This window comes from Giraffa tippelskirchi, chromosome 2 (assembly GCF_054371585.1).
Source record: "Giraffa tippelskirchi isolate mGirTip1 chromosome 2, T2T-mGirTip1v1.2.pri, whole genome shotgun sequence".
NCBI classification, from domain to species: Eukaryota; Metazoa; Chordata; class Mammalia; order Artiodactyla; family Giraffidae; genus Giraffa; species Giraffa tippelskirchi.
Window position 1 is genome coordinate 190101648 of NC_137276.1, and position 23743 is coordinate 190125390.

General features: G+C 38.4%; 1 protein-coding gene across 2 annotated transcripts in view; it reads left to right on the forward strand.

The window, feature by feature from the left end:
- Positions 1-23743, forward strand: part of DCBLD2 (discoidin, CUB and LCCL domain containing 2) — a 76047-nt gene that overhangs the window by 39742 nt on the left and 12562 nt on the right. For both annotated transcript variants that reach the window (XM_081572504.1, XM_081572505.1), the window contains exons 4-12: positions 11365-11416; positions 13711-13783; positions 14086-14219; positions 15844-15884; positions 17270-17485; positions 18541-18665; positions 21084-21234; positions 22040-22126; positions 22274-22399. In XM_081572504.1, the coding sequence (XP_081428630.1) occupies positions 11365-11416; positions 13711-13783; positions 14086-14219; positions 15844-15884; positions 17270-17485; positions 18541-18665; positions 21084-21234; positions 22040-22126; positions 22274-22399 (1005 nt within the window). The remainder of the gene's footprint in view (positions 1-11364; positions 11417-13710; positions 13784-14085; positions 14220-15843; positions 15885-17269; positions 17486-18540; positions 18666-21083; positions 21235-22039; positions 22127-22273; positions 22400-23743) is intronic.

Here is a 23743-nt window from a genome sequence, read left to right on the forward strand (position 1 = left end):
AAAGAGACACAGATGTATAGAACAGTCTTTTGGACTTGGTGGGAGAAGGTGAGGGTGGGATGATTTGAGAGAATAGCATTTAAACATGTATATTATCATATGTGAAACAGATCGCCAGTCCAGGTTCAATGCATGAGACAAGGTGCTCAGGGCTGGTGCACTGGGATGACCCAGAGGGGTGGGATGGGAAGGGAGGTGGGAGGGGGGTTCAGGATGGGGAACCCATGTACACCCATGGCTGATTCATGTCAGTGTATGACAAAACCACTACAATATTGTAATTAGCCCCCAATTAAAATAAATAAATTAAAAACAAAAAAGGATCGGCCAAAGAGAGGGAAAAATAGTTGTAAGGAGGCCAGTTAAAAGGTTGTTCAGAGGAGTCTGGATCAGAGATGATCAAATTAAGAGATCTTGTTTAGGAAGATCCCCTGAAGGAGAGCATGGCAACCCACTCCATATTCTTGTCTGGAGAATCGTATGGACAGAGGAGCCTGGCAGGCTATGGTCCATGGGGTCACAAAGAGTTGGACAAGAAGGAAGTGACTTAGCATGCATGCATACAATGCATGTTATAAAAGTAGCTCCAGAATTAGTCCAGATTCTAATTTAATTCTTTTTAAAGACTTTTGAACCAGGCATGTCTTTTCCAGGGAAACATTTCAAAGAGTTAGTATTCGGTCTGCACAAGTTCATGTCGAAGTAAGAGGCTTTGGACCCAAAGAAGCCTCCTGGGTGAGGCGCTGAGCTGCTGTGGTATCTTGGGCTCTGCACCTGGTGTCCTCTTCCCTTCAGGGTCTAATTTTTATAACTTTATGGTCTTATTCCTCTTTTTATTTTTAATGGTCTATGAGCAGAAGTTTCCAATCTTTCCCATTACCAGTTACCATTTTTAATTTTCACCTGTAAATGTTATTGTTTGAAAGATTTTATCTACCAATGAAAGGAAGTTTCCCTGTTTCCACTGGGTAACATAGAAAGAAAAATATATGAATCAGCACTTTGGTGGTAATTAGAAGATTGGTAGTTCTACTCTGACTTGGTGTGTGTGTTAAGTCACTTCAGTCGTGTCCAACTCTTTGCAACCCCATGGACTGTCGTCCGCCAGGCTCCTCTGTCCATGGGTTTCTCCAGGCAAGAATACTGGAGTGGGTTGCCATTTCCTCCTCCAGGGGGTCTTCCCAACCCAGGGATTGAACTAGACTTTCTGAAATTGAAACTTTTATCTGACAATTGAAGGGACTCCCTGGTCACTCAGGCAGTAAAGAATCTGCCTGCAATACAGGAGACCCGGGTTCAATCCCGGGGTCTGTAAGATCCCCTGGAGAAGGAAATGGCAACCCACTCCCGTATTCTGGCCTGGAGAATTCCATGGATAGAGGAGCCTGGCGGGCTACAGTCTATGGGGTTGCAACTAACACTTTTTCCTTTTCTGACAGTTGAAGATGTTCATGGATTCTGAGGTATCCTGGGGTTAGAAGTTCTGTAGAGAGAAACTCCTTATTACTGCTGGTCTTACCAAGAGAGGCACAGCCAGCCTTGCACAGGTCCAGATGCACTTAGATCTTTTAATCCAGAATGATAAATGATGCTGACACTTTTATCCTAAAATGTAAATGTAAAAAATAACATTTACCACAGGACTTGAAAATAAAATAAATTTTATACATGAGTGCTCCCAATTCCTGATTTTGAGTCTGTTCAACATTAGCCAGTTTCTAAGTAAAGCTCAACATTTCTAGAATGACTCTGGGCAATAATATTTTAGGTAATTTTAGTTACTGAATAATGATCTTGGAAGACATATCCACATTTGCATCAATAGCTTCAGGTCTTTTAAGGCAGCCTCTGTTTGTTATGTGCCATCAAGTAGTTGTCTGTGTGTGTGACTCTCTGTATGTACACATATCTAGGTACATGGCCAGCTAAAAAGTGATGGTCTGATATTCCTCTTTTAGAACATGAATTATCACTTAAAAAGTAATGTTAAAGCTTATTACTTCATATTTCATCAATCCAGAGTTTTGTAGTGGTCAAAGTTTGCCTTTTTTTTTTTTTTTTAGAAAGAAACAGGAGCTAGTTTAAAATTTCATGTGAAATTAAGTAATCCAATGAAGATATATTAACATATTCCCGAAGTGGAATTCATAAACACTTGTTTATTCATTGTCTGCCAACACCTTCGAATCTGATGACAATGTGCGTAAGGCTTGGGAACAGCTGAGCCTGGCAAATATTCCCACTTGACAGGATTATTGTTGCTATATGTTAGAATATTTTTAGAATTAACAACTATAGTATAAAAAGTTTTAATTGTTACATTCTTTAACCACATTTTTTTTTGGCAGATATTTTCCATTTCTTCCATCTTACATCAGATTATATTAACTTACAAATGAAACATAGGGGCAGAATAGAGAACTCCTTTCTAATAGAGTCCAGATTTCTGTAACTGGTTGTTTTTTTTCCTGCTTGGGATGTTTTTGGTTTTGAAAATAGAGCATGAATTCCTTGGATTGTTTGCTACCTTAATTGTACAATTATTTTATAGGATCCTTTCTGTTTTGAGTACTATGTTAGCTACGTTTCTGTTTTTAGTTTTTCTGTTGTGTACCTAGTTTCTGCTGTATCTGGCAAACAGTTTAAAACTTTTAAACTATTCAGTAAGATTTTATTAATGAAGTCTCAGTTTACACGCATATTTAAAAATCTGTCCTTGTACACAAATCAGTATGTATGGTGTTTGTGTATACATACAGAAAAATATCTATATTTTGGTGTCAGTTTGTAGAACTAAGGCGCTGATGAATAAAGTTTTACCAGTTTTACAGAGAAAGAGCATTTATAAACAGAATTAGTTTGTTAAGATGGTATAACCCAAAAAGGCAGTTTATCTTTGTGAGATAAAGTTTATTTCAAGCTGACAGATAACCTGAAGAGCACCTTGATTTTAAGTGTTTTCTATGTGGTTTGGGTTTTGTTTTTGTTTTTTTCTTTTTAGTAAGTTAGAAGTGCTTTGAAAGGGCTGTGTATATATTTGTGCTGACTTGTGCCATCCAGGGACAAATTCATTCACTACTACTCATGCTAGATATTATGCATGTCCTAGATACTAGATTACAAAAGAATTTTAATGTCTTAAAATTTTTAATATTTTTAAATGTCTTTTATATTTTAATATATAATGTCTTATTTTAACCTGTCTTACAATGTCTTTTAATATGTCTTATAATTCATTTTTTAGTATATAGGCATTTAAGTGTGAAGAGGATTTGATTTATCCATAAGTAGTTTGTGGTCTATTCGACTGTATCACTTACTGCTTTGGCAACTGAGCCATGCCTACATTGTCTGCTTAAAAATTTTTTTCTTTTAATATTTCCATCTTAGAAAACTTTCCCTGAGCTCCTGTTGTGGACTGAGCTTCCTTAGATGGTGATGTATTAATAATCTTTCTAGGAGAAACATAAGATTTACTCTACCCTCAGTATATATATAAAAGGAGATTAGATGTAAAATACTACATAAGTTATCTCCCACTTAGTAAATGTTAGTTTACTAATGCTAGACTCTCAATCACGATAAATTACATTTTATTGTATATGTAAATTTCCCTGACACTGCACTGCAGATGGTACAAATCAGTGCCAGGTTCCTATTGTGGAAACAAGGAATTATGCCCAAGATCACACAATAATACTGACATGAGAATCTAATAGAAAGATGAACCTTGTCCCTAGTCCTTTAGCTCTTGAATGAAGTGACTAGCTGTACACCTACAATGCAAGGTTGCTGACAGAGCAAGAATTAGGAAAGCATGGTGTCATGTCCCTTCAGGCTCTGGGGAGTTTGTTATTTAAAAGAATTTCAGAGCAAATAAAGGAGGAGAATCTGTAGGTCTACACTGTCTTGCTTCATGTATTTTCTTCCTTCTGGTAAATAAATATAGTGCTTTATGCTTTGTTGAAAGCATTAGTTATAGTGCTTTATGCTTTGTTGAAAGAAAAGTGGAAGTGTTAGTCAGTCAGTCATGTCCAACTCTTGGTGACCCCATGGACTATAGCCCGCCACGCTTCTCTGTCCATGAGATTTCCCAGGCAAGAATACTGGAGTGAGCTGCCATTTCCTACTCCAAGCTTTCTTGAGTTAGAATAAATAACAGGCACTCAAGCATCCCTTTCCTCAGGAGTAAATGGCTTCAAGTGGACAAAACTTATACCCTGCAGCTAATATAGTTCGCAGTATACTCTTGTGATAGATACTAACACTGCTGAGAGTCTTTTTCAATATATTCAAGATCACAAAACTGAGTATTAATTGGAGGAAAATCTAAATCTCTTTCACAGTCTGTAGTCTCAGGAATAACCAGTGCTGTCAATCAAAAATATTCTATGTAACCAATATGCTGATCTTTTTGATTGTATATGAACTTTTAAAATATTTATCATATTTTCGTAGTATTTTATGTGGGTTAGCATTAGATGTCATGTTTTTAAAAAATATTTCATGAAATAATTATGAAGCTCCCAAGCTTATTCAGTTATTATGTATTGGAAAAATTTTTAATTGTACTTTAAAGAAAGGCCTGTGCATAGGATATCAGTTATGGCTCATAGCGATATTACGAACTAAGTCAGAGCTGTCTTAGAAAATCTGATGTTGATGTCTTCGTTAAGAAAACCCTGGATCTGTCATCCTATTATTGAGTATTGGCTCACCTTTTTATTTTTTTTAATTTTCTCATGCTCTTCCTCACAATCACATTATCCTCCCTTCAAAACCCCACTGACCTTTTCCTCCTCTATAAAGACGTCTGAGGTTAAGGAAGGCAGATGTTACAGCAGCTCTTCGTGTAGACATTATGATCACACTCACTTCGGGGTAGACTCTGCTGCTAAGACCAGTGTAGAGTCTGCCCTGTAGATACCACCTGTCCTTTGGGCCATGCAGGGAAAAGAGGGATTGAGTGCTGTGGGCTTTGGAAGAACCCCTGTGGGCATGCTCCTTGCTATTGCTGCTACTCTGTTGTCCAGAGCACCAAGATGAAGTACGCCATGTATTTGGCGTTTTGTGTAGTAATGTATATGTTGTAAATGTTCTTTTGTATGTATTAAGGATTAAAATTACCAAAAAAATTTCCCATGCAGAAGCTCTTAGTGAACAGAGTGAATTATATACTTCTGTTCACTGTGAACATACTACTGATTTTCTGGTGGTGTCAGACATGTTAAAGTGGATCCAGCATAATTGAGCTGACAATGAGTGCTTTATTAGTGCTTCTTCTTACAATTATTATTGCCAAACTGTTATGTGTGTGTACTCAGTCATGTCTGACTCTTTGTGACCCCATGGACACAAGACATACCTGGAGTAACAGTCACGTTTGGCCTTGGAGTACAGAATGAAGCAGGCAAAGGCTAACAGTTCTGCCAAGAGAACATATCGGTCATATCCAACACGCTCTTCCAACAATACCAGAGACGACTCTACACATGGACATCACCAGAAGGTCAGCACCAAAATCAGATGGATTATATTGTTTGCAGCCGAAGATGGAGAAGCTCTATACAGTCAGCAAAAACAAGACCAGGAGCTGATTGTGGCTCAGATCATGAACTCCATATTGCCAAATTCAGACTTAAATTGAAGAAAATAGGGAAGACCACTAGACCATTCAGGTGTGACCTAAATCAAATCCCTTATGACTATACAGTGAAAGTGACAAATAGATTCAAGGGATTAGATGTGATAGAGTGCCTGAAGAACTATCGATGGAGGTTCGTGACATTGTATAGGAGGCAGTGATCTTAACCATTCCCAAGAGGAAGAAATGCAAAAAGGCAAAATGATTGTTTGAGGAGGCCTTACAAATAGCTGAGAAAAGAAGAGAAGCAAAAGGCAATGGGGAAAAGGAAAGATACACCCATCTGAATGAAAAGTTCCAAAGAATAGCAAGGAGAGATAAGAAAGCCTTCCTCAACAATCAATGGAAAGAAATAGAGGAAAACAATAGAATGGGAAAGACTAGAGATCTCTTCAAGAAAATTAGAGATAACAAGGGAACATTTCATGCAAAGATGGGCACAATAAAGGACAGAAATGGTATGGACCTAATAGAAGCAGAAGATTTTAAGAAGAGATGTCAAGAATACACAGAGGAACTATACAAAAAGATCTTCATGACCTAGATATCCATGATGGTGTGATCACTCACCCAGAGCCAGACATGCTGGAATGTGAAGTCAAGCAGGCCTTAGGAAGCATCACTACAAACAAAGCTAGAGGAGGTGATGGAATTCCAGCTGAGCTATTTCAAATTCTCAGAGATGATGCTGTGAAAGTGCTGCACTCAATATGCCAGCAAATTTAGAAAACTCATCAGTGGCCACAGGACTGGAAAAGGTCAGTTGTCTTTCCAATCCCAAAGAAAAACAATGCCAAAGAATGTTCAAACTACTGCACAATTGTACTCATCTCACATGCTAGCAAAGTAATGCTCAAAATTCTCCAAGCTAGACATCAAAACACTACATGAACTGAAAACTTCCAGATGTCAAGCTGGATTTAGAAAAGGCAGAGGAACCAGAGATCAAATTGCCAACATCCGTTGGATTATAGAAAAAACAAGAGAATTCCAGAAAAATCTGCTTCCTCTTGATACGCCAAAAAGCCTTTGACTGTGTGGATCACAGCAAACTGTGGAAAATTCTGAAAGTGATGGGAATACCAGACCACCCTACCTGCCTCCTGAGAAATTTGTATGCAGGTCAAGAAGCAACAGTCAGAACCAGACAGGGAGCAACAGGCTCATTCCAAATTGAAAAAGGAGTACATCAAGGTTGTATATTATCATGCTGCTTATTTAACTTATATGCAGAGTACATCATGCAAAATGCTGGGCTGGATGAAGCACAATTTGGAATCAAGATTGCCGGGAGAAATATCAATAACCTCAGAAATGCAGATGACACCACCCTTATGGCAGAAAGCAAAGAGTCACTAAAGAGCCTATTGATGAAAGTGAGAGGAGAGTGAAAAAGCTGACTTAAAACTCAGCATTCAAAAAACAAAGATCGTGACATCCAGTCCCATCACTTTATGGCAAATAGATGGGAAACAATGGCTGACTTTATTTTTTTGGGCTCCAAAGTCACTGCAGATGGTGACTGCAGCTATGAATTTAAAAGACACTTGCTCCTTGGAAGAAAAGCTATGACCAGCTGAAACAGCATATTAAAAAGCAGAGACATTACTTTGCCAACGAAGGACCATCTAGTCAAAGCTATGGTTTTTCCAGTAGTCATGTATGGATCTGAGAGTTGGACCATATAGAAAGCTGAGCGCCAAAAAATTGATACTTTTTTTTTTAATTGATACATTTGAACCGTGGTGTTGAAGAAGACTGGAGAGTCCCTTGGAGTGCAAGGATCAAACCAGTCAATCCTAAAGGAAATCAGTTCTGAATATTCATTGGAAGGACTGAAGCTGAAGCTCCAATACTTTGGCCACCTGGTGTGAAGAACTGACTCATTAGAAAAGACCCTGATGCTGGGAGAGATTGAAGACAGGAGGAGAAGGAGAGGACAGAGGATGAGATGGTTGGATGGCATCACCGGCTCAATGGACATGAGTTTGAGCAAGCTTTGGAAGTTGGTGATAGACAGAAAAGCCTGATGTGCTGCAGTGCATCGGGTCATGAAGAGTTGGACGTTACTGAGGGACTGAACGGAACTGATTATGCATGTGTGCTCAGTCATGTCGGTCTCTTTGACCCCTTGGACTGTAACCTGCCAGTCTCCTCTGTCCGTGGGACTCTCCAGGCAAGAATACTGCAATGGATTATTTCCTCCTCCAGGGGATCTTCCCAACCCAGAGATGGAACCCGCGTCTTCTTGCATCTCTGGCATTGGCAGGTGGATTCTTTTACCACTTTGCCACCTGGGAAACCCACTGCCCATATGGCTATACTTGGAATGCATACTTTTAATTAGCACAGATCAGAAGCCTTCAAGTTATCCTTGACTGTTTGTCTCAAACCTCACATCTGTCAACCACCTCTCTGAATGTATATGCACATATTTATCAGAATCAGACCTTACTGTGATTTTTATTTTTATATCCCTGATAGCGAATCATGTTGAATGTCTTTCAGGTGCTTATTGGCCTTTGGGTCTATCTTCATTGGAAAAACGTCTATTCAGATCCTTTGATCCTTTTAAAATTGAGTTTTCTTTTTAATGTCTAGTTGTAACAATTCCTTGTGTATTCTGAATAATAGATTCTTACCAGATACATGGTTTACAAATATTTTCTGTTGTTCTTTGACTTATCTTTCTCTTTCAGAATAGCATTCTTTGAAGTGTAACAGTTTGGTGAAATCAGTTTACTTGCTTATGCTTTTGGTGTCATGTCTAAGAAGGCATTGCTTAAGGCAAAGTCAAGATCTATACCTATATCTCCTTCTATGTATTTTATAGTTTGAGGTCTTGAATTTGACTCCACCTTGAGTTAACTTCTGGGTATGATCTGAGATAGGGGTTTAGTTTCCCTCTTCTGCATGGATATCCAGTTGTCCTAGCACCATTTGTTTAAGACTATTTTCACCCCCATTAACTTGTCTTGGCACCCTTGTTGGAATCACTGACTGTAAATTTGAAGATTTATTTCTGGACCCTCAGTTCTGTTCCATTCATTATCATAACTTCCTACATTGCTATGTGAAGTCTTTCCTGAGTCAGATGGTTTTCTTTGAGCTGTATTCATCTTGCCCAGGCTGCGTACTTATTAACTAGGAGCCTTAGAGTAATAGTGATTTTCTGGAAGGCTATTTACTTGGAAAATGCTTTCTAGAAAAACACATTTTAAAACTTCTCAGTTCTCTGCTTAATTGATATTTTCTTTGCCTTTGTGGAGTTGTAAAGGTCAAAATCTCTAAATCATGACTTTCTTTCTCTGTTGTCTTCTTGACTCTCCTTATAGCTTTCTGTTTTGAATTCATGTTTTCCTCCTAGGGAGCTCTTTTGAGCCCCCAGGGAATTTGAGAGCAAGGTCACGTGAGTTACATACATTTGAGCATAATCTGGACTTTCAGCACTGCATGGACTTTTACTATAATAGAGCCCAGCTCTGATCAAGTGTATCCATAGTTGACTAGCATTCTGGCATGTGGCCTGAAGGTAATAGGGCCAGCTGGCAGTCTTCTTGTGGCTTGACTACCATGCTGGACCACACAGGTACCTTTTCATCCCAGGCTATTAATCTTAGAAGTTCACTTTCTAATCTTAGAAGTTGGAAACTCTTTTGGTGGAGCAGGAAAGTGGAAAATAATTTATTATTGAGGCTGTGTAAAGATTGCCTTGAATAGCTATAAAGTACAGGTAATTCAGTTTGTCTGCTTTTCCCAGTCAGTCAACCAGGTGGTCGTGAAACTCTAACCAGGCATGTATCCTCTCAAACTCCTTAAACACAGATTTAACTTAATCATCATTCAAGTACCTGTGATATGTAAATATTAATCCATGTACTCACTCTCAAAATACCACTTTCCTGTTAGTTTAACAGTTATTATGCTCTAGTTCTTTCAAAACACATATCGTTGGATAATAAATACATAATTTTTTCTTCAGAATTGTAAAATAGAATACTCAGTTATTTTGTGCTTTCTACTGATTTAACAGATATCTGTACCCCTTCATTGTGCTAGGAAGCATGTGAAGTGTTACTTCTGTCAGTGTTTTGGGTGCCTTCATCATTTATGCTGCTGCTAAGTCGCTTCAGTCGTGTCCGACTCTGTGCGACCCCATGGACTGCAGCCCGCCAGGCTCCTCGGTCCATGGGATTCTCCAGGCAAGAGTACTGGAGTGGGTTGCCATTTCCTTCTCCAATGCATGAAAGTGAAAAGTGAAAGTGAAGTCGCTCAGTCGTGTCCGACTCCCTGCGACCCCATGGACTGCAGCCCACCAGGCTCCACAGTCCATGGGATTTTCCAGGCAGGAGTACTGGAGTGGGGGTGCCATTCATCATTTATATTGTATGTGAAATCTCACCTTTTTGATTGGCTTACAACCTTCTTCTAGGTTTTCCTCCTGTGGGTTAGTCTATGATTGGACTTAGCCAAACATGCTAGCAATCAAACTTGTATTTTTCCATTTATTCAATAAATGTTGGTAGAAACCCTCCTGTTAAGGAGCTTTATGCTCTGATAGTTGCTGACAGTACAAAGATAGAGACCAACAGCCTCAGTCTCTACACATAAGATGATGTTGCTTCTAACTCTAGAATTGCAGCAGACCATTCTTACATAAGACTGTGAGAATATGTATATAGTCATCCATTCGTTAAAACAGAAAACCTGTAAGTGCCTACTATGTGCTATCCCAGTTGGACTTGCAAAGATCAGGAACAGCTTCTGAGAGGATGTGATGGTTGAGCTGAGCTCTAGAGAGGGTCAGCCAGATGAAGGGATAGTGGGAAAGCCTTCCTGGCCAAGAGAGCACCGAGGCACAGAAAGAAGGCTCATACGGCAAGAAGGCAAGACGGGGACAAAATCAGACCTTGAGATGTTCCTTGAGGTGGGACCTTGTGGGCCATGTTGAGAATTTTGCCCTCTGTCTTAAGAGCAGAAGGAAACCACTGAAATGTTTGAACCAGAAGCCTCTTATACACAGCATGTGACTTAGTTCTTAATTGGACAAGGTTAGCTCTTACACAGATTTGATTTTGAGATAGAAACTGTTAAAACTTTTACGCTTCATCTTTTGCAGAGTGTGCTTTAGAATTACCTGGAGGACTTGTTAAAACAAATTTTTGGGCCCCACTCCAAGAGATTCTGTAGCTATGGATGGTCTTCAAGAATGTGAATTCCTAGTAACACCCCAGAAGATTCTGCTGCTGCTGCCGGTCCTACCCATGGACTAGATTTTGAATAGCAATTGTTTAGAGCCATGGAACTAACTCACCTCTCTTTTGTTACTGTTTTCCTCATGTGTAACCAGCAAAGGATCATTTTTAATCATGTAATAACAAGAAACATTTTTTGTTTCAGGAGCTATATACAATAGAAGCTACTTCAGGGCTATAAATTATACTTTTTCTGTGTACCATCCATGTGTATGATATGTGATTCTGTGAGGTGATGTGGCAGTATTTAGTACTGGGTAGACATAGCCCCAGAAATCAGGATACTTAAAATCAGAAATAAATCGTGATTAACAAAAACTTTAAAAAAAGTTAAAGTACAACCTTGACAGCTGTTAAGATTTTGAAGTTTAAAACAGTATGATTTGGATTTGGAAAAACAGTTGGTGTTTCTGCAAGAGTAAACCTACTTTTATTGAATCAGGTTTTTTTTGCTTGTTTTTCTAGATCTAATTACTTGTTTAGACACTGCATCCAGTTTTTTGGAACCTGAGTTCAGGTATGACTGTATTTGTGACTTTTTTTTCTTAAATGTTACTGTTCATCTACTTCATCCTTGTCTCATGCACTTGATTATAATGTACGTTGTATGACTCATAACCATTGTTCTAAAACATCAATAAATCAGAGCTTATTTAAAGCCACTCAATTACCATGTTTAAATTTTGCTTTACTCATAGCATTTGAATCTTCTCCACAGTGGAAATATAATTTAGATATACTTTAAAAATAGAACTAGTCACTCTTCAAAATCTAGTAAAAACTCCTTAGAAAGATAGAAGAGCTATTTATTTTTGCTCAAAAAGACTTAGGAAGATAGTTGAGGCTGTTAGAGAATTCTTCACTGTTCTTACCCCAGTGGCATTTTTACTATCATTTCCCTTCATTACGCCCTTGACTCTTGCCTGGACTAGGATGAACTCATAATTGGTTTCCCATTTCTAATCTTTGCTGGCTTTTTTCCGCCATTCACATTCTGCCAAGTTATTTTCTAAAATCTGTGTTCTATCACTCCTCTGCTTTGAAATATTATTTCAAAACTTATGACAAAATACCATCACTATTCCTTAGCCTGGTTTTCAGGGTCCTTCACAAATAGTCTGTAGGCCATTTTTCTAGTCTTACATTGAAACTTCTCTGGATTGTTTATATTACTCTGAGCTCTCAGAACTGTTTGGAATCACTTTACTCTTCGCTGCTTAGTAAATTCATTCTCATCTTCAAAGACCCATCTCACTTACTCCCCCCAACTTGCTACTACTCCCCAAAGAAACTTCATTTTATCTTCAAGAATGGTTTCATTTTATCATCAAGAATGATTCTCTCTATGTGAGGTAGGGGCACTCTTTAGCCCTAGAGGGGGATCCTGGTCAGCAGAGGTAATCCTGGTGTCAGTGTGTGTCACGCAGCCCTGCCAGAGGGTCAGCTGTCTTGAAACCCCCATGCACCAGCTCCATCTTCACCACCCCAGTGCACACTGCCATCCTCTCTTGCCTGGACTACCTAACAGTGTCTTATCCTCCACTCACAGTCCTTACAGTCTCTTTTCTTTCCAGGAGCCAGAAGAACTTAAAAAAAAAAAAAAAAAGAAGCAAAATAAAACACAATGAATCAGGTTATGTGTAGACACCATCAAAATCCTTTAATGAGATCTTCTTTTAGAAATATACCCCCAAGTCTCCTCACCACAGATCCCCCAGCTTCTGTGTGATGTTGATCCCTGGCTCCTGTTTCAGGCTTCTTTCAGATTAGCTGCGCCTTTCTCACCGCGCTCAGCCTGCACGGCTTGTCCTTGGTCCAGACCCACACAAGCCACCCTGCCCCAGGGATAGGCTGTTCCTTCTGGTTGAGGCGCATGTCCCTGCTGTCTTCCAGTGATGGTCTCTGGTTCCCTGCTGAGGCTTCGCTTCCTCAGAGCCCCATCCCCTGGCCGAGGCAGTTGCAGAGCCCCACATATGAACACAGAAACTGGAGCCCAGCTGCCTCGGCACTGCTGTGTGACCTGGAAACACAGCTCCTCAGTCTCTTCATCTGTAAAATGAGGATAATGATGGTACCTAGCATGTAGGGTTTTTACATGGATGACCAGAGTGTAACTCAGAATGCTGCTTGGCGCATAGGAGGTTTGCCAAATGTTCTCATTACTTTTGTGAAGTTAGAGTCCTTCTGATCATTTCACAGAGTACCTTTTCTTTACAGCAGAATCATAATCTCATTCTTGGGTTTCATGAAGTATTGGCTTAATACTTAATACTTCTCCCACCATGGACATGTAGACCCAGGGAGGACCACCACTATTTATCTAGTTAACCTTCCAGAACCCATCCCTTGCACACCCCAGCACTTAACAGGCAGTGGTACAGACATACATGTAAATGTGTGGAGTGTGTAGGTGGATGAGTAAGTGAATGAATGTCAAACATTTTTTTTAAATCACCTGAAATTTGATCAATAGAGGATGGGTGAAACAAATTATAGTTCATCCACAAACTCAAGTATTATGTAGCTACCAAGTATTGTGAATTGCTTTTACAGTAGAAATATGTCTGCCATTCATTATAAAATAAAATAATCAAATCAACATGTAGAATATGAGGTGATTTTTGTATATATGTGGGTGAAGACATGTGTAGATGGATGGAAGAAAGTCTTAAGGACCTATTAGAAGTGGTGGTTCTCTCAGGGTGGTGAGATTATGGTATTTACATTGAACTAAAAAATGGTGTCATTTTTTGGTCTTTTTCCCCAGAAAGTACAACAGTGTATACCATTTAACTTGCTTTTATTTCGCAGCAAGTACTGCCCAGCTGGTTGTCTGCTCCCCTTTGCTGAGATATCAGGAGCCATCCCTCATGGATATAGAGATGTAAGTTGGCTGTAGACTTAAGTTAAAGTGATGCCAAAACTTCTCACAGACAGATGTGTAACCTATTGTTTATCTTTATTGTGACTTTTATTTTCTGACAATTACTTCTTTTTAGTGATATGTAATGTTTTGTTCTTTTTCTTCTGCTAAAAATCTATTCTGTGTTGTATTACCAGTCATCTACCCCATGTTTTTTAAGAAAACCGCCCAGATCAAATCATTTCTAGAGGAAGTGTAAGTGTCTTGTTTACGAATTATCAAAAGAAAATGTGGAACTCATCTTGTTTCTTTCCTTCCTGAAGTCCTCCCCGTTGTGCATGGCCGGTGTGCATGCAGGCGTCGTGTCAAACACTCTGGGTGGCCAGATCAGTGTCGTAATTAGTAAGGGCATCCCGTACTATGAAAGCTCTCTGGCTAACAACGTAACATCTGTGGTGTAAGTACACGTGCTGTTTATAATAAACGTGCTGCATGGGGTGGGATCGGGCCGAATGAGGCCTGAGCAGTATCGCTGGTGATGGTGTTCATGAAGTAACACTTGTGCGGTGGACTCACGCATATGTCCGATGTCTGAGTGCCCTGACAGCAGAGCCAAAGTCGTGCTCTCTTGGCTTGTTCTCCAGCTGAGAGGGTGGTAGTCATTTGGGGGAGTGATTTGTTTCTTCTTTCTGAGCATAGAAAGAGCCCAGAATGAGTCTAGAAGTTTATTACCAAATCTTTACTTCATTTTAAAGATGAGAAGGCGTAACTAACTACTCTGTTCCTTATGCCTGTGTGGCCCAAGATGGATTAAGATAATTGAAATACACTGACTAGAAGTCAAATTTTGACATAAATCCAAGATAGTACTATTATGAATCCCTGCCATCCCAAGAGAATATTGTAGGAATGTGTTTTCATTGTATTTATGATCTACTGTTTCACAAAACCTAAACTAGGTATCAAAAGCGGGAGGAGTTGAAACACTGAATAGAAACATAGAATGGGTGATCTGTCTGTAAACCTTACATCTCAGACATGCCCGATCCTGCAGCGTGATTGAAACCAGCTTCTTTTTAGATCCTGGGCCAGTTTCCTTCAGAAGCCCAGAGCTCCACACTTGGGACAGTGGAGAGTTTTACTGTAGAAAGCCAGTGTCTCTGTCACTTACTCTTTTTCGTCTTATTTACAACTTTTTAACCATGTAAAAACCATTCTAAGCTTTCTGACCACACAAAGCAGGCAATTCCTGGACTGTCATTGGTCCATCCCTGCTATAGATAGAGTCAGCTACCTTTTCTCCTCTGGTTTCTTCTGGATGATTTTATGCAAATTGTTTCATTCCTTTCCCCTGTTCTACTTTTAGAAAGAATTTTTTTTTTTTCATGAGTTTCTTTCATTTTTTTTTTTTTTAATAAAGGACAAGTCTCATCCACTTGTAATGGTTTGAATGTTGTGCTGAAGGCAGACGTATACACTGCTGATTTAGATGGTTTTATCCCTCCAAGTTCCTCAGGGTCCCTTGACCTGCCATGTGGTGAACTAATCACTTGTCCCACCCATGCACTCTCCCCAAGCACCTATGCTGCCAAATGCAAATGCAAAATCCAAATGCAGTGCTACCTTGTAGCACTGAAACATTGATTTCCTGTAACAAATGCAGTCTTTTCTTAGTAGCCAGCTTTTCTTCTGTTTGTCCTTGGAAGCTTGAGCCTCTTTCTCTGGGAAGATCACCTTTTGTTTTATAGTCCCAAAAAGCAATTGCTGTAGAAACATTTTAGGAATATGTTAATCTCATGAGAAAGAAATAGAATAAGTACTTATTAAAGGTTGCATGGATATACTTGCATGATCATGTATGAAACTAGGCGCTAGATACTTGAAGACAAACTTATTTATGCTGATTTCAGAAGTTGTTCTGCTTAATTAGAAATATGACTTTTTTGCTAGGAACAATAGCAGTTGTGTAATATATAGCCATAGACTATTCTTAGTAAAATAAAAACAAAGTTTTGCTAAGACAAATATGAGGAAGTCATGTACTATATGAATGTCACCAAAAAATCCTTTCTCTCTTTCAGGGGGCACTTATCTACAAGTCTTTTTACATTTAAGACAAGTGGTAAGCCTCTCATGGACTTCATAACTTATTATGATTTATATAATAGCCATTATTTTTTGAACACTATATGTCAGGCACTTTGCCAGTTTCTAGGTTTTGTTTTTTGTTGTGGGTTTTTTGTTTTGCGTTTTTTTTTTTTTTTTTTTTTCTTGCACTTCCTCATTTAGTTACCACAAATAACTCTAGGAGAAAAAATAGATTGTAGTTGTTGTTCAGTCACTCAGTCGTGTCCAACTCTTTGTGACCCCATGGACTGCAGCACGCCAGGTTTCCCTGACCTTCACCATCTCCCACAGATTGCTCAAATTCATGTCCATTGAGTTGGGGGTGCCATCCAACCATCCCATCCTCTGTCACTCACTTCTGCATCAGGGTCTTTTCCAGTGACTTGATTCTTCGCATCAGGTGGCCACAGTATTGGAGCTTCAGCTTCAGCATCAGTCTTTCCAATGAATATTCAGGGTTGATTTCCTTTAGGATAAAATAGATACTTAATGATTTAATGAACAGAATAAACTGGAGGTTTTATATTAATAGAGAAATGATCAAGTGACCATGGAAGTTTCCTAAGAAAAAGGGATTTTTTTTTTTTAATATGTCTGAAGTAATTAATTAATCAACAGAAAATATTGAGTGCCTGTTTTCATTTGTCAGACACTCTTCTGGTGCTAGTGAAACAAAAGTGAGCAGAATTTACATTCTGGTAGTGAGATATGGACAATGAACAGTGGATAAGTAAATGAATGTTTGTAATATACTGTCTATAACATTATAAAAGATGCAGGAAATAAGGCAAGGAGAGAGGACAGGCAGTGCAGGAGGGACTGGTTGGAAGTTTGAAGTGGGTTGGGGCAGACCTTATGGAGAAGGTGACATCTGAGCAACACCTGGAGGAGGTAGGGGAGCCTGTTGCCCACTGAGGAAAGTGTCCCAGGGAGAGGGTAAGGTGTCACCAGTAACTAGTGGTTACTGCTGTGAATGGGTTCTCAGGTGGCTCAGTGGTAAATAATCTGCCTGCCAGTGCAGGAGATACAGGAGATGCAAGTTCGATCCCTGGGTCAGGAAGAACCTCTGGAGGAGGAAACAGCAACCCACTCCAGTATTCTTGCCTGTAGAATTCCATGGACAGAGGAGCCTGGTGGGTTACAGTCCATGTAGTAGCAAAGAGTCGGACATGACGGAGCACACTCATACGTCTGTATGTTTTCTGATGAAACACAAAGACAGACCCAAGAAGCATTTGCTTGCTTTTGATATCCTCTAATACAGGCTATTGTCAGCCTAGTGAATGTTAATTAAAGGTACAATTCAGAGTTTCCAAAGAATAAGTATTTATAGCTTTTTAAGTTTGTCTGGAAACTGAATTACTTTCTTCCTTGTTTCAGGTTGTTATGGAACACTGGGCATGGAATCTGGCGTGATCGCTGATGCTCAAATAACAGCATCATCTGTGTTGGAGTGGACGGACCACACAGGACAAGAGAATAGCTGGAAACCTGAAAAGGCCAGGCTGAAAAAACCTGGACCTCCTTGGGCTGCTTTTGCCACTGATGAATATCAGTGGTTGCAAGTAGATCTGAATAAGGAAAAGAAGATCACAGGTAAAAGAGACAGAATTTTCTGGACGATTTATAATGCTGATTTCATTTGAAAACCTGGTGACATGGAAGAATTTCATAGAAAATTTGGTCATTGCAAATTTAATTATATGATTTTAAGTTCAGTTGTGGAGAGGGAAATGGCAACCCACTCCAGTATTCTTGCCTGGAGACAGAGGAGCCACAGACCAAGGAGCCTAGCAGGCTACAGTCCATGGGGTCGCAAGAGTTGCACACGACTTAGCGACTAAACCACCACCACCAAGTTTCGTTTACTGGTATTAATATGACTGAAGAAGGTTTTATAAAGCATTGCAAAGGAGAGGAGTTAGTATTTGATTCTTATTAGTTTTTCTTTTCATTGTACTAAGTTTTTTTAGGCTAGTGTTAGAGTAAAGGGATCTTGAGGCATCTGAAATAACCATCTCCTACAGTCATTAAGTGGAGAAGGAAATGCCAACCCACTTCAGTGTTCTTGCCTGGAGAATCCCATGGGCAGAGGAGCCTGCAGGCTACAATCCATGGGGTCACAAAGAGTCAGAGATGACTTAGTGACTAAATAGCAACAACAGTCATTAAGAGAAGTTTGTGTTCAATGAGTCCATTTTAAGTGCTACAAATAATATCCCACATGTGCCGAGTATGAATTTAATTATTTAGAGCAACTTAACAAATGGTCAGAATATTTGGTTAGGATTGCTTTAGATAATTTTGTTAAAATTTATTTTGCTTTGGTACTAAAAATAATGCCAGTAATCTTTATTCATTCCCAGGAAGTCATTCTTTCTCAGTAAGTGAGCAGTATTTTGCAGTGACATGAATACAGGCTGCCAAAATACAATAGTCCTTTCCTTATATGTGGTCATAATTCTTCCTGTCCCTCCAAGGGAACAAAGCCAAGGAGTAGTTCCTATTAGGATGAAACCTTGCACTTAGGTATGGTCCTGTGCCATAGACAAAACTGTTTGAACATTACATTTTAGGTGTTAATGCTTCAGTGATGAACAAACTTCAAGGATCAGACTGTGAGCTCTAATGAATGACCTTCCTGTTCCTAGGCATTGTGACTACTGGCTCCACCATGGTGGAGCACAATTACTACGTCTCAGCCTACAAGATTCTATACAGTGCTGATGGGCAGAGGTGGACTGTGTACAGAGAGCCTGGTGTGGACCAGGATAAGGTAAAATGATCACTAAAGTATTTCTAAAGAGCATTTTTAACAGAGGTTGATGGGTAGGTGTGGCCTTTGCAATAAGCCACAGAAGTTCTTCCTACGTGATACTAAAAATTAAATATCATTTGGTCTTACTCTGCCCTCTCCTGGTTATTTTAGGTAGTGTTGGTTACTGGGCTTCCCTGGTGGCTCAGATGGTCAAGAATCCACCTGCAATGCAGGAGACCTGAGTTTGATCTCTGAGTTGGGAAATCACCTGGAGGAGGGCATAGGAATCCCCTCAGTATTCTTGACTAGAGAATGGAGGGCTATAGTCCATAGGGTCACAAAGAGCTGGACACGATTGAGCGACTAAGCATAGCACACACAGTTATTGGCCTTACCCTTCTAACATGGTTAGGAAATTCTCAGGGCTTCATCATCCTTTTTGATGATTGTAAGGGTAAGTACTTTCTTGATTTCTTTTTCCAGTATTAATTAAATTGTTTAAATAATTTATTATTTATTATAATTAATTAATTTCTTATCTTTAAAAAACTTTTCTTATCAATCCACAGAATGGTGGAGATCCTAATTTGTTCCTAGATTTCTACTCTCTAGGCAAGTTGAGGGGGGTGCAGAGGACAAGGCAGAAGGGTGTTAAATTATAGGATGTTATAGAAAGATCATTTCAAGATCACTTCACCAACATTTGTTGTAAAAAACAACTATTTTTTTTCTACCTGGAGAATTTCCTCATCTTATTTTTCAGTTAGCCAAAAACGACAGTGCTGTAATGTGCCAGAACAGATGCTAAGGGCTAGAGAGAGAGTAGCAGAGGTGGCTCTCAGCGGGAGGTCAGTTTCTTTCACCTAGGCTCCCAGTCTTGATCCACCCACCAGAAGGGATCCCTGTCCCCAGGGAAGGTGCATGCCTTTCATCTGGAATTGAATTATGAGCACATTTTTTCAGTGAAACCTCCCTGTGAGTTTTGTTTTGATTTTACGATACTATCAGTTCTCTGTCATATATATGGTATGCTAATATTTTCACTTGCCATTTATGTCTCTGTTCAAAAAACTCCAAGGGTTGCTTTTAGTCTTTCATCTGGATCTAAACTCTTCAGCTGTTATTCAAGGCCTTCTTTCTTCTCTTCTGCTTGATATCACATGAACTTCACCTTAGTGAGCCTCCACCCCTTGAAGCAAAAAACAATATTTTCTCTGTATGTAACTTATTTCTGCTTAATGCCTCCAAACGTGACTACTTTTTACTATTAGCACATCTATATTTATTTGTATAGTAATATTTGTTATACTTGTGGGATAATTTTTATAATCATAAGTATTATCAATGCTTATATTTTAAAAACATCTTAACAAATTTCTGAAAAAATATTTTTGGCTTCATTTTTGAAAGATAATTTGACTGGGTTTAGAGTTCTAGGTTGGGATTTCCCATGTGGCTCAGTGGTAAAGAATCCACCTGCCAGTGCAAGAGACGCAGGATACATCTGTTCAATTCCTGGGTTGGGAAGATCCCTGTAGTAGGAAATGGCAACCTACTCTAGTACTCTTGCCTGGGAAAGCCCATGGACAGAGGAGCCTGGTGGGCTACAGTCCATGGGGTGGCAAAGAGTTGGACATGAATTAGCGACTAAACCACCACCTATAGGATCAGAGTTCTTACCTGTGAAATGAGGAAGGGGTCTGGCTTATCAGTTCTGATCTGCTTTTCTGCTGTGACACACATAGCTATTCTGGGATGCAGTTAGGTTACTTGGAAATCATGTGATCTTTTCAAGGCTTACCTTTTTGTGTTGTTAGGCAAGACCTGAGCAGCTTGAGTTCTCATTTTTCCCGACTACTGAGACAGTATCGTTCTAAGAACTCAACCCAGTATCCTTTGTCTATGAGGTTTTCCCACTCTGCTGGCAGAGAAATGGGAACTGTGTTTATACACTTTCTCCAGTAGGTGGAGATATATATACTAGTGTGTTCACTTTCAGTCAATTTATTGAGAGAAAAATTATGAAAAGTACACAGTAAAGCATTTCCTCTAAGACCTCAAATGTTCAATTATGCTTTACTTTAAAAATAAATTTATTTAAATAGCTGATGATTCCACAGGAATTATTAATACAATATACTGTGCACTGCAATTAAAACCTTCTCCTCAAATTGCCAAGTTAGAACTTTTGTTATATTTAAGTCATTTAAAATGATTTTTATATTCAGTATTTCCTTTTATGAAATTGTTATGAAGAATGTGCAGCTTCTTAATAGTTTTTCCAAATTATTTATTTTCATACAAATTAATGCTTATTGTCATACTTTGCAGAGCTCATTTAAGGCCCAGAGCAAAACCCAAAACCATGTTTCAGTGGAGCAGTTTAGCCCTGGCCTCTGTTGATGTAAAGTACCAATTTTTTGTTGTTTTTTAAAGATATTTCAAGGAAACAAAGATTATCACCAGGATGTGCGTAATAACTTTTTGCCACCAATTATTGCACGTTTTATTAGAGTGAATCCTACCCAATGGCAGCAGAAAATTGCCATGAAAATGGAACTGCTTGGATGTCAGTTTATTCCTAAAGGTAATTCAACAATATGTTTAAGGCATCTTGTTTTCACTGTATTAATTAAAAACGACTTCGCTGTTCTCTGAGAAACTAATAATAAGGTGCTTATCTTCTAGTCATTGTATCTTCTTAAAGGGATTTTTAAAAAGAAATAGTTTTCCTTATTAACTATCATATTAGATATCAAACTGGTTTCTAAACTTACAGGTGGAAGAAGAAAGAGCATCATTGATGAGACAAAGCAAAGAGTTGGATTTCCAAATGTAGTCTCAACCTTAATCAGATCTCATGTAGTAGAATATTTCTATCACTTAAGCACTGATGATTGTAACAGTCATCTTAGCCTAAGAACATTTTACTTTGAATAAATTAAAAGTAGGAATAACTTCATCAAAATTATATAATATTTTAATACTTTGTTTACTGTTATATCCCTTCAAACTACCATAGTGCCTGACTCATAGTAGGCCCTCCATAAATATTTATTAAATGAGTTGAATGAGTAGTAAGTATAAATATTGTGACAACGTTTTTATAGCTTTATCCTTTCAACATCCTCTATCCTTTCAACATCATCTGGTATTCTCCTTCCTAAGAAGATTCTTTTCGGACAATTTGATTATTTAAAATCTCAGAAATCTCAGTATATTTGTGCATTTACTGAAGAGTACGTTTATCGTTCTGACATCTTTCTCTGAGATTTAAAGTTACTGTGCAAAACTAAGTACTGTGGGAAATGTTAAAGACATTTAAAATTACTATTTTTTAACTATGATTTTTATAAGCAAAATGTAGAAACTTTTCTAACCCATCTTTCAAGGTCGTCCTCCAAAACTTACTCAACCTCCACCTCCTCGGAGCAGCAATGACCTCAGAAACACTACAACCCCTCCAAAAATAGCCAAAGGTATGCCTCCTTCAAAAGTGAGCATTCAGTATTCCCTAGTTTGGTGGTATAATTTTCCATAAATATGTTAAAAGCATTATAGAGTGACTATTTTAATCAAGTTGGTGTAGATGAAAGAATTAAAGAGTTTTTAAAATTTTTTTCAAGGTCGTGCCCCCAAATTTACTCAACCACTACAACCTCGAAGTAGCAATGAGTTTCCTACACAGACAGAGCAGACAACTGCCACTCCTGAAATCAAAAATACTACCGTGACCCCAAATGTGACCAAAGGTATGCAAACCCGAAAGTTAATACTTGCTTATAGGAGTGATTTTGTTTGTTTCTAACAAGTTTTCAGGAAACATCTCCAGCTCAAGGGTTTTTCCCCCTTGTTTTTTAAATATAGCAAAAAGTTCAACTCCATACCGTAGAAAAAACTGACTGCATTGCTAAGTTCTGTTATCTGTTACAATGTAAAATGATTCTTTAAATATTTAGAGATGGCTGCTGTATTCTAGGCTTCCTTCTGTGATTTTTTTTTTTTCCCTTCTATAACTAAATACGTGGAGCCTCAGCCTTAGAAAGAAAATTTTTCTAGAAATAACTAAAACTGTAGCAAGAAGCAAACTTTTTTCTGATTATATATTAATTTGTTAGATAGGGATTTGGTAGCAAAAAGGGAAGAAGAAAAATAACAAAAGGTTTGGTGAAAATTAATATACTTTTTTAAAAAAAAAAGATACTCTGTTGACATTTATTTTAAAAATTTGGTCTCTATTTTTTAAATAGTTACTTTTTCAGATGACAAATACTGTTTTCCAATTTAATTTCAAGCGTATTATTTATTATTATGTAAAATGTTAACGTATATAAACATTACTAGTTTTTAATTTTACTAGTTGTAAACAAAATTTCAGTTGAATTCAGGAACAAAAGCATCAATGCCATTAAGGAATTAATTTCAGTGTTGACAGATGAAAAGCACACTAATTTTCAGGACAATGCAGAGAAGAGAAAGCATCCATTCAGAGTAACTTAATAAAATTTTAATCATTCTCATTTTCTGAAAATTTATCTGGATTTAGGTAGCTTTCTACAACCTTCCACATCAGTTTCCTTCCTATCTTCTAAATTGTTCTCAAAGAGACCTGTGTCTTTCTCATGCTGCAGGAAAGGCTAGTGTTGATTGAAAAAAAAAAAAGCTTACAACCTGAAAGCTGAGAACTGTGTTTTATCCAGGTTCTTACTGAGGACTGTAGTATGGGATACAGCCTCTCAGATAGTTTTATGAAACTGTTCTAAAGACATAAAGGAGGAGCTGGGATATATAGGAATTTTTGCTGGGGAAAAAAGATAAAAAAACAAAACATCTAAAGTTAATGATTTTAATGCTTTTCTATGTAGGGGAAGATGTAAGAGTCTGAGCTCACTGAAATTATTCATTAATATGCATCTTAACTGTTTAGAGTCAGTATTCTGTTTTTTCCATCCTAAATTCCTCTCGGGGTACATGGTCATGGGTGGGGATAGTGGCTGAGAACTTGAGGCAACACTCTGATTACTGAAATGGCAGGCAACATTTATTTTGTCCATTTCAGAAAGAAGCAAGAGTTGACATAGACAAGAAATTTCAGC